General features: G+C 34.6%; 1 protein-coding gene across 2 annotated transcripts in view; it reads right to left on the reverse strand.

Moving 5' to 3' along the window:
- Positions 1-12,470, reverse strand: part of ACAD11 (acyl-CoA dehydrogenase family member 11) — a 78,884-nt gene that overhangs the window by 38,028 nt on the left and 28,386 nt on the right. For both annotated transcript variants that reach the window (XM_079101283.1, XM_079101282.1), the window contains exons 10-13: positions 6,174-6,251; positions 5,262-5,400; positions 1,155-1,262; positions 17-115 (exon numbers count right to left, since the gene is read on the reverse strand). In XM_079101283.1, the coding sequence (XP_078957409.1) occupies positions 17-115; positions 1,155-1,262; positions 5,262-5,400; positions 6,174-6,251 (424 nt within the window). The remainder of the gene's footprint in view (positions 1-16; positions 116-1,154; positions 1,263-5,261; positions 5,401-6,173; positions 6,252-12,470) is intronic.

Genomic DNA, 12,470 nt, shown 5'->3' on the forward strand with positions numbered 1-12,470 from the left:
TATGCTGAACACTCACCACTGCTCCACCATTTCTTGCCATTAATTATATAGCTGTCTCCATCTCGCTCGATGCTACAAGCAATATTTGTGGCATCGCTTGAAGCTACATCAGGCTCTATAAACAAACAAAACTTGAATTTACAGGTAGGCAGATATCAGTTTGCAAAAGAGGCTTAAATAAGGGAATATAAACTGTGGGCATCCTTGTCTCTATCATTTTCCATCCTTCCCCCATTCCACCCTGGTCCTTCCCTCACCTACACATTGTAGGTACTCAATAAATATGCATTGGAAAACTGAATGAATTAAGTATATGGAACACAGGGGATCAGTATTCTGAACTGTGTTCTTGGTTTCTTCACTGATATATATTACTTAGGATATAACTCGTTTAGTCCTTTCGGCAATCACCAAAAGTAGATAAAAATGTTGTTTTTTACTTCCCTTGGTAGAAATCTACTAAATTCTGGCAAGCCAGTTTTCCCCACCATATTACTTACTTTCTTACTTTCTAACTGTGCCTTGCAAGTTCCATTGGAAATACTTTCACCAACTTACATATCTTGCATTTTATTATTGAGACCTTGCTGAATATAGCCAACAGAAATTCAGTTTAACTCAATCATGAAATAATGATTTTGTCCTTTAAAGTGATCTTAATTATTGTTTCCTATATACAAACAGTATAAAAAGCATTTTTATTAACATTTTTCTAGTTTTATTTTCTCATATGCTTATAATTTGAGCCATATGTTCAGGACTGGTTAAAGTTCCATTTTTCCAGATTTATGGGAGAGTTGAGTACTTTGTATCAATATAAAATTATCAAAAAGATAAATATTTCACACATAAGGATAAAACAATCTTAAATATCCACAGATAGCAATTTTAGAAATGCAAGTTAAAAGATTATGAGACTAGATTTACTCTTCTGCTAATGCTAAAGCAGGTTGCTGAAAAATATCATCTGGTGTCCTCCCAAAGGTTAGGATAATTTTATTCTGCATATAAAAAACTGCAAAATTTAAAACCAAGCCCCAAACATACATATTCACATTTCTGACCATTGGTAACCACATCCCATGCTTCTTCAGCTCATCCATAACAACTCCAGGATGACTGAGGACTGGGGGAGAGTGGAGATTTGCCTTTACCTGTCATACAGAAGGCAGAGGTAATGTCCCCTTGAAGAAGAGGCTCCAGCCACTGCTGCTTCTGTTCCTCACTTCCATAGAGGTACAGCACCTCCATGTTCCCTGTGTCTACAAATAGGAATAAAAAGCATTTGTTTTACATTTAAAATTTTACCAATATGAATTCATAACTTTATGTAGACAATATAGGCATGCATCTTTTAAAAGCAAATATTTGCTAACAAAAACATTCTGAAACACACAGTAAGTACAATTTGCAATGATGGCATGCACAGTTGTAAGTATGTGGCATTTAGTACATATTATTTGACTTGTTCTGAATCAGACTCTTCCCCAGTTCATCCCAGCAATGCATAGCTCTAATAGTCTAAATCAATTAAGACTGAAGAACATGCCCTGTGCTTTCTAACTTCCACCATTTGCTTGGACCAGCTCTTTTCTCTGAAAGTCTATGAATCATCTGTAAATAAATTCTTGTTTATGATCTCCCTTCTCTGCAAGAACCTCCAATTACCCATTTGAAATATCTCCTTCCTCTGAACTCACATAGCAATTATTGTCTTTATCTCTAACATAACTCTTACTTTCGTGTATTCCATACTACATAGAAAAGTACTAAGTCCTCTCTCAAGCATGTGAAAGACAGAATCCCTGCCCTGGTTAGAAAGCAGCAGTAGATAACTTTCCCAATCCTTGGATGGTAGTATTTGGTACATGCTACACTGTGGTATCTCCTCAGCCAAAAAAGCAATGCTTCCTGTTTTCCATGAGCAGAATGCTCTAAGATACCTTTGTGAATATCCACTTCCATCAGATTTCTAAACGTACTACCTAAAACATCTCCTTGTGTGCAGATTCTTCTTCAAGATTTTGAAGAATTTTTCAGCATCAACTCTTACAACAAGTTTAAGGATAGTTACTCAAATGCCTATGAAAACTAAGTTAAATCTAAGTTCTTCCAGATATGTTTGTATTCTGTTCAGATATTCCTCACAGAGCCAAGATGCACAAAATTCCTAGTGATTAGTTGACATTCTTTCTAAATGAGAGAGAAAAGAAGTCCTGAGTTAAATTAGATGAAACTCATTGTTTGCATTCTTTGCTTGTTTTAAATTCAGTGTTACTTGTTACAATTAGACTAAGATAAATACTGAATTAAAAATTCCAAAATTATCAGTTATTCTAAGAATCTGGCAAAATTATCATGTATAGATTGGGAAAGTAAGCCCAGTTATTTCTATGAAAATTTTTTTCCCGTTTAAAAAATCATCCCAACAGTTCCCCACTGTTCCAGTAGATTTGGGATTAAAATTGCTGTGAAAACAACATCCCAGTATAAAATATTGTATGACTTATTGAAGGGTAAATATACAAATTGGAAGAACACGTTTCCCATAAACTTTCATAGTTTTGGTATCTGGGAAATGATTTAGGTAACATGGGTAGAAATTGATCTTATTAAGAACACTTACATTTCCTTCTTTATCTGCTTTGGAAATGCTCTAAAACACAATGTTCAAGGCCTTCATGAAGACATCTCCACCACAAAAAGAAAACACCTTGTTTTCTACTTCTAATTTCTATATTTTACTTGCTTAGTAGAGTTGCTAATTATTTCTTGATCAAAGCACATGTATTTCCCTGCCCAATTAGAAAATTTCAACATCATTTAAATAATACAAGTGATAGACTTATGAAATTCTAATATTAGGAAAAAAATCCATGACCATCTAGTAACAAGTGAGTTCATAGGCTAAATTGAAAATAGTAGAAGACAGTTGAATCTGCAAGAACGTCTTTCAGAGTCGTATTTGTCGTATTATGGCCATTACTGTATCAGAGAATTAATCTGATAAAATGTGGCTATCATTCCTTTAGAAATAAAATAGAAAACATTAGATTAGACTTACTGGGAAATATCTGAATGTATTACATGAAGTAAGCAAAAGTACTGTTTCATGAAACTTTTGTTCCTGTACCATGTAGGAATATTTATCCATCCATCCATGAACCCACATGTACACTCATATGTTATATATTGCATCACAATATAATATATATTTCTTACCATGAATAGCAATAAAATCATTTTAAATTAGAAGATTACCAGTTAATTTCCCTTTCTACGAAATCATGCTACCTATGTAGTATGTTGTAATAGCTTTACCCAATTAGGATAACTCTTTACAAACTTTGTGGAAAGATTTCTTTTCATTTATAATAGTGTCATTATTGGAATACATGCAGTAGAGTGATTTTTGGATCAGTGTTTAGAAAAGAGAAATCATGTCAGGGCCAAGCTCTGTTATCATCAGAAGTCTATGAACTGTCTTAATAGTGCCAAAAAAAAAAAAAAAAAAGAGAGACAAAGACTAGAATGAAGCCACTTTGCTAAATTCAGAATATGTTTTCTCACAGAAGTCCAAGATAGCTGCATATACCTCTTTTTTGGCAGCTTAACACTGCTTTAACTCTTGGGGAAAATCTTAGCTTCAAGGCCATACAATGAGTACAAAAGGCAATACTGCCACCTAACTTGTGTGGGGACACTGTCAACCTATTACAAACCAAGTGCTAGTCCTGGACTGATAGCATCAGAATAACCAGAGTAACTTGGGGCAGGCAGGGGGAGACATTCCATTCCTACTCTAGATATACTGAATCTGAATCTGTAGGGATAGAGCTTGGGAATATGAATTTTCCCAGAGCTTCTTAAGCAGTTTTATAAATTCAGGTCTGAAAATACCTTCTACAGACTACATTTACCTCTCCTTCCTTCATCTGATTTTTCACAAATATCCTTGGAGGAATCATTGACTCCTCCATTGATAATCCAAAGCTAATCAGTAAATCCTCCTGGTTCTTCTTTCAAAATACACTTAGAGGGCTGGGATATAGCTCAGTTGATAGAGTGTGTGCCTTACATGCACAAGGCCCTGGGTTCAATCCCCAGCATCACACACACACACACACACACACACACACACACACACACACAAAATATATATTATGTGTATATATATTTATTTAGAATATATTCACATATACATTTAGAATCTTTCCACTTACCACTCCCTCTACTACTACCCCAATCTAAACCATCATCCTCTTTCATCAGGATTACTGAAACAGACTTCCTGTTTCCCATCTTTCCTTCTTTTGTCGATTCTCAACATAGCAACCAAAGTGATTCTTTTTGATTTGAAATTACATCTTGTCAATGCTCTGCTCCAAATCCCCAAAGGTTCCTCTTCTTCCTGAAGGTACAACCCCTTACCTGCCCAATAAAGCCCAACAAATGAGGCCCTTTCCTCTTGGATCCCTTCTCCTGTTATTCTTCCTCTAGCCACACTGGCCTCCTTAGTTATTCCTGGAATATCCTAATCACACTTTTGCCTTAGGGTCTTTGAATTTTTTGTTTCTTCTGCTATGAAAACTTTCCCCCCGATATCAGGATAGCTAAGTCATCAATCACCTTCTACTTGTCTTTATCAAATGTCATTTTCTCAATGAGGTCTATCCTGCTGTAACCTCCCTGTCCTTCAGCATTTCAAAATTCCCTTATCCTGCCATTTGCTTTTGTTTTAAAGTACTTTTCATCCTCAGATTTTCTGCTTAATTTATTTATTATCATTATTATTTATTTTTATCTCTATTAGAATTAGACCCTTAAAGACAAGGTTCATTGTATATTTTATTCCCTATCATAAGGGCTTAGAACAGTGCTTGGCACATAGTAGGTAATCAATAATTGGTGAATGAGTGAAGAGATAGTGAGGTTAATCAAAAGATTTGGAACTTTATTCAGTCTAAAGAGCCACAGAAATACCAAATCTCCAGTCAGGAAATTAGGATCCTCAAATAATCAGTCCCCTTTTGTAGCTACCTTTCTTCACCAATACCCTTACTGTAAAGATGTTTAACATAAAAATAGTCCGATGAGAACCTCAAATCCATTTTTTATATTTAAATCAAAGCATATGAAAAATAAAAGTTATAGTGAAATTTATAAATCAATGACTCTAGAAAAACTTTATCATGAAAGTTAGAAATTTTAAATAATGCTCAGAGTATCAGAGAAAATTCTGTTTTGAATTAATTAGTAACCTGGTGCTTGGCAGTTAAAGACATCTGGAGCAAAAAAGCATTTTCCTGTTTCTTCAGCAACTAAGGCATAGTCCACCTGGCTCAGACCGCTCACAGCTGGCAAAAACAAGTTCCAGAGGCCCTGTGCTTTGGCCATTTCCTGTCAAGGTGAAGAACATGCCAAAGTGAACAGAATCCACCAGGACATAAATGATCTTATTTTAAAAAGATAATGGTATTTATGCTTTCTGAGATTTAAAACACTTAACAGAGTTTTTCATTGTATTCTATAGTATATAAAACCAAGCAGTTAGTAATTCATTATAAATCAAGAGTTTCTTAACAATTAATGAAATGTCTTCTCCTCCAGTCTTCCTTAGACTTCACAAAACAAAAACAAAAACACTAAATTTGTTTAGAGCTTATTAAATCAAAACTATTATAAAATCTCCCATATTTGAGCATAATTATGCCAAAATTTTGTGTGTTTGGATTTCTTACATGTGTTGTTGATAAGACTTTAAAATGAGAAAGGTGAATTAAGCCCATGTGAGAAAACGCCCTACTTTAAAAAAAAAAAAAAATTCAGTTCTGGGGATTGAACTCACAGTTTTATTCATGCTGGGCAAGCTCTCTACCACCACACTACACCCTATACCCTGAGCCCCCAAGTGCCCTGTTCTGACTTTGACCTTAGTTTAGTGATAGCTGATAATAGTTTTAATCTCATTTTTATTTGAATAGCTAAAAAAGTGACCTTCATCATATACCATATAAGATATACAGCCCAATTTATTGTATCAGAGATTCTACTTTCTAGCTTTCTTTTAAAAACTACGGATATGATTATCTTCTAAGGACATAACAACAAAAACTAACATCTCCAAAAACACTTGCATTTTCTAATATTAAAGATTCTCTTATTTATCTTACCTTGAGTTTCTCAATCACTAAGGGTTGTTTCCACTTCTCTACTGAATTTTCATTTTGAGCATAGTATTCGAATACCTCCTTAAGATAATAAAAGAAAAAAATTATAGGCTTAAGTTAACCAAATTAAATAATGTCACAAATGAAGAATATCAAAAGTAAACATTTTTGGGTGAAGAAACTTTTGCAGCTGCTATTAAATCAGTCATCTTTTTAAAACCAGATACAGAATAACAAAAATTCTAAAGGTTTGCTGCTCACAAAATTATGCTGCCCCAATATTAGATAGTAAAAATCTTATAACCAAGATTTGAGTGTTTAATTTCCAGAAATATGGTACACTAGATGGGTATAGAACCCAACTAAAAAGGTTAGGTAAAATATTAAAAGTAATTTTGAAATATATTTAGTAATGCATGGCTGGGCTGGAAGGAAAATAAGAAATCCCTCAAGGCCAGGAAAAAACAGGTCTGACTCTTCAGATGTGAGAGAGGACTGGAGCATGTTTGTCTGGGCCATGGAGGCTGATCTATGCTAGCCTAGGCCCTGGGTGTTAAGGGGTCACATAGGCAGGTATCCAGAGAAAAAGTCAAGTGCCTGCACACAGCAAGAGGGAGTATCAGAGATTCCCTCTTTCCTCCACTGAAGCCAGGGTGCTTGAGTGAGTGAAACTTAAAAAAATATATATTTAAAAATACATCTAAAAAACCATACACACAAAAATCCCCATCCCTAGACTGGTGTGGTAGTATACCTGTAATCTCAGCAACTCTGGAGGTGGAGGCAGGAGTATTGCAAGTTTGAAGTCAACCTCAGCAACTTAGCAAGATCCTATCTCAAGATAAAAAATAAATAAATAAAAAGGGGTAGGGGTATAGCTCAGTTGTAGAGCACCCCTGGGTTTAATCCTCAGTACTAAAAAAAATATCCCACCCCCCTGAGGTAGTCCATAGAAATAGAGACCCACATAAAGGTCTTAGTTCTGAGTGGAATAGAAAGAAGAGATTCTTCTAACTTAGTCTGCCTTCACCCAAGTTTGGAATCTGAATTCAAGTCCTGTGTGGTTTTAGGAAAAACCTCAAACCAAAAAGTAAGTTTACAACATTCCTGGTGATAGTGTCCATGAGCACTTGGCAAAAACAAAAGTAAATCTTTTCTGAAGGAAAGTGTTTTAAAACAAAAGCTTTAATAATTCCTTCATATAAAATTACATTCCAAGGAACATGAGTACACTATGAAAAATTACTAATCACTCAAGCACACAAGCCACCACAAACAAGAACTAGCAAAAACAATAATTCAACAAAACAAGCTCATACTTCTCATAGACTACAGATAGAGTAATGATGAGACACAGGATATGAAATATTTGTATTCAAAAGCAAAAGCATTAAAAGTATGACAAATGATTATCAGAATCAACGAGGCAAATTTGAAAAAAATGAAAGCAACTTGAGAAAAACAAAACCTCAGTGATTAAGCTTAAAAACTCTGTGGCAGGGTTGGGTACAGTGGTGCACGCCTGTAATCCCTCAGGAGGATTCCAAGGTCAAAGCCAGACTTAGTAAGGCCCTCCTCAACTTGGTGAGACCCTGTCTCAAAATAAAAAAATTAAAAATGCTGGGGATGTGGCTCAGTGGTTAAGTGTACCAATCCCTGGTACAAAAAAAAAAAAAGAAAGAAAGAAAGAAAACAAAAAACCTCTGTGTCAGGGATTCTCAAACTTTGGTGGTGTCAGTATCACTTGGTGAAAAAACAGGGGCATAAGATAGGCCTTACCATACTTCAAGAAGCCTGGGCTTCTGTGTTCTTTAGAGCTCCCTGAGCAGTTCTGACACTCCAAAATTAGAGAACAGTTATTATATGGATGGTTAAAAAATAGGCTACATACAACTTAAAAAAAAAAAAAAAAAAATGGAAGAGAGACCTGAAGAAATTACTCAGGATGAAGAACAGAAATTCAAGAGAAGGAAAATATGAGTGGTTAAGGGATATAATGAATTTAGAGAGAAGTTCTAACATAAGTCTTCCTGAAGCCTCAGATGAAAAGAATGAGAGAGGCAACATTTGGGAAAAATTATTCTAAGAAGTTTTTAGAACTGATAAATCAATTCAGAAAATAAGACAAAGATAAAGCACAATACAACTACAGAACATCAAAGAAAAAGAAAAATCTCTTAAAAGGAAAAAGAGGAAGGGGAAAAGAGATTACTGATATTAAAAAAAAATCAAGATTGAAAGCTGACTTCCACAGTGACACAATGAAACAAAAAATCAGTGGAAAAATATCTTTAATTGCTGACAGAAAATAACTATCAACCTATAATTCTATATAAAATAAAACTATCTTTCAACAATTAGGGCAAAATAAATGTATTACCGATAAAAAAAAAAAAAAAAAAAAATCATTACCCACTCACTCCAAAAAAAGATTAGAGAAAGATAAACAAAAGTTTAGCAAGCAGATTTTCCCTAAGGAACTTGATTCTAGAAGAAACACTTGAGTTGCAGAAAGAATAATAAATCAATAAGGTAACAAATATGTGAGTAACCTATAAAAAACTAGTGAAATAAAACATTAAAACCTCTAGTGTGTGCAACTGAAAGAAGTTAAAACAATGAAAATATTGGACTATACAGGCATTCTGCAATGTACTGCTATTAATGTATCTCTGTACCTATTATTTTTATCTACGCTTAGGCTAGTAGGGTACTGGGTTAAAGTCTATAAGCATTGTCAAAACTCTTTATCCTTATTATCAAATTATTTTCCAAAGTTGTTCAGACAAAAGATATTCATATAAGCTATGTACTGAAATGTTCTTTGCATTGAAGAATGGCTACTCTAGAGCCCTGCTTTATTTGGTGATAACCTCAACAAGGCAAAGGTCTGTCCTCTCAAAGGCACCAGGATGAATAGCTATTGTCATTTCTGTCAGGAAGTCAGTTAAATTGGAAGATTTCCTGTTTAGGGTTGTTTAGTATTTCCAATCCTTATATAGCTATAGAAATAATCAGTGCTATTGTGTTTGGTAATAAATATATTATAATTTCCTTATCTCTGACTACCTCTCTATGATGTAAAATTCTAAGAAATTAAATTACACCAATATTAAAGTTCTAAAAAATTGAATTATCCAGTGTTTATGTAATTATTTAATAACTTACATTATTTAATACTTCATATTCTAAAATCTATCCATTTAGGGAACTCAAAATCTATTTGTGACTCAGAATTAAATAAAATACCTCATTACAAAAAAAGAGTCCTCAGTTTTTAAAGTGTGAAAAATAATTTAATAAGCCAGGAGCTGTAATGTACCTCTGTAGCCCCAGCTACTTGGGACTGATGCAGGAGAATCTCTTGACCTCAAGAGTTTGAGGGTTGTGGCTCAGTGGTAGAGCACTTGCCTGGCACGTGTGAGGCCCTGGGTTTGATTCTCAGCACCACATATAAATAAATAAATAAAAATAAAGGTCTATCGACAACTAGAAAAACATTTAAAAAAAAAAAAAAAAAAAGAGTTTTGAGACCAGCATCTCACTAAAGCAAGACCCCAACTCAAAAAAAAAAAAAAAAAAAAAAAAAAATGTTGGTGAAAGACAACAGCAGAAAATATGCTTGGTGTGCAATCTTCCCAACTTTAATTTGGTACTTCTTCATCTACTAACTGAGGAGTATGTTAGTTCAGAATCTTAAATCTTAGCCTACAAATAATTTCATAATATACGATTTTTACTTTAAACTTAAGTCTACTAGAAAGAATTGACAGTTTCATGGTTTCTGTTTTACATGCTATTTTTAGGATTCCTTATTAATTTTAAATGGGAAGAGCTGATTTTTACTCTTTTCATAGATGATAAGTTATGTTTTCAGTTTATGCTATTCAAGGAATTTCAAAAGGTCATTAGCATAGTTGTGAAACTTATTTTTTCTTATTATAAAAAACTTGAAAACTAGGTAAGAAGATAAAGTCGAGGGTCTTAGTAGCTAAAGATACTGCTAAAATGTTGGTGTTTTATGATACAAACTTATTTTATAAACATGATTGTTTGGAATTTTGTAAAACTCAGTTATAATAATATTGGATAGAATTTTACATAGGATTTCCCCCCTTTCGTTTTGAAAAAACTATCTACTTTTCTCCAACATCATTTCAAATGCATATGCCCCATACTCAGGGATTAGTAGCATTTAGAATAATTCTACCAACTAAAATATTTTTACAGAACCTGTGTGGGGTTGGGGGGGAATCGGATTTAATTACACAAGTCCAAATCACCAGAGAATAACTAGATTAAAATTAAAATAGTAATAGGATTACAAGTTGTGTCCCCCCCCCCACCTCGCGCGGTACTAGGGATTGAACTCAGGGCCTTGCAAGGCAAGCACTCTACCTATAGTTGTTGATGGACTTTATTTTACTCATTTATTTATATACGATGCTGAGAATCAAACCCAGTGCCTCATACATGCTAGGCAAACGCTCTAGTCACTGAGCAACAACCCCAGCCCAATAATACATTTTATTTTCTTGTAAATTCTTTGCATATATTTTAATTGCTTCATGATAATAATGTCAGTGGAGTATCACTGCATGACTACCTGAACTGCAGCTCTTTAGTGCTGCAGTTTCAGGTGAATGCCTAGATGCATTTATGAATGAAAGAGCCAACTCACAGACTGCATTTTAGAGTGAGCAGATAGGAATTAGGGAGGCTGAAAGGCACACTGGAGCCTCCACCCAATCCCCCAACCCCCCACCAAAAACAAAAACAAAAGTAAAATAGAAAAATCAATACATGGAGAGCCCTGCTTAAGCCCACTAATCCTCAAGTTAAAAACCTGACTTCTTCTTTTTTAAAGAATACTGTTGCAGTCTGCTGTTTGGGGCAAATACCATAACTATGTAGGGTTATGAGAGTTCAATCAACCCAAGCAACCCATCTGCTAATTTCTTCAATCAACCATTGGGATTTCTCTTCCTCTTGGCATTCTTACTCTCCTTCTCAGCCAATCACAGAGGACTCCCTTTTGGATAAATGGTAACCACCTGTGCTATAGCCATCTCTTATTTCAAAATTCTTTTGAGATGTGGCTTCCACTGTAATGGTTTATTCTTGACTGTGATCTACTCTGCTTTCCAAATCTAATGTTCACTCTCTTTTCAAAACCTTTAGTTGTCTGGTGTGTCTCCTTCCTGCATTCATGCTTTTATCGATTTATTCCATTTTCTAGAAAAAATTTTTTTTGTTACTGGGAATTGAATCCAGAGGTGTTTACCACTGAGCTACATCCCCAGCCCTTTTTTATTTTAGTTTGAGAGGGTCTCACTTAGTTGTTTAAAGTCTAAGGCTGGTTTCAAACTTGCCAACTTCCTGCCTCAGCCTCCCAAATTGTTGGGATTACAGGTGTGCACCACCATGTATGGCTTCCAAAAACTTCTTATTATTGTTAATTCAACAGTCTTCCATTTGTGGGAAGGGAAGAAAATGTTAAATTCAGACCACCATCTGAAAGAAAAGTGTTGCATTCTCTTTTTAAAACCAAAAGTTCAGAGTTTTAAAACTCAAAATTGAACAAATACTAACTAAAGCAGAATATATTCAGGGATAACCTTAATCGCTGGACATGAGTAGTGATTATTTTAGAAAGAAATTTCCTCATATTAAGTATTATTAAAGAAACTATATCCCACTCTATGAGAAATGTTCATCTCAAGCCAGATATTTACTTTAAAATATGATATTCATATAATTAAAACACCATCATGACTGCCCTACAAGCACATATCAGTTCTGAACATTTTTGTTGAAAGAATGTTGGTCTTTTTGTCCCTATCTGATTTGTCAGTCTAGCTCTAGACCTCTCAGAATCACAGGCAAGTAGAATAGGAATTGACTGTATGTCTGGTCAGATGGATTCACATAGTAGATGAGGAGACTGAGGCCACACAAGGCCAATTAACACAACCCCACCTAACTGGTGGAAGGGAGGGCCTAGAATGGAGCCCTTACATTCCTCTACCAGGGTTCTACCCACACACGTCCCCACTCCCTTCCATTGTTTCATAAGAGGTTTTATCTTTTCTTCACAGTTTTTGTCAACTTATTTAATGTCTTTATTTGTTGCAAAAGTATTTAAGTGCATAGGAGCATAAATCCTGTCTATCTTGTTCTTTCTGACTTATCGTTATGTACCCAACAATTATTTGTTAACTGAATGAGTGACTATATTGTGTTGCCTCCCTATTTACTCTCCATGAACTTACTGTAACTTAACACCTTAAAATAGTAGCT

The sequence above is a fragment of the Sciurus vulgaris genome, assembly GCF_902686455.1.
Source record: "Sciurus vulgaris genome assembly, chromosome: 10".
NCBI classification, from domain to species: Eukaryota; Metazoa; Chordata; class Mammalia; order Rodentia; family Sciuridae; genus Sciurus; species Sciurus vulgaris.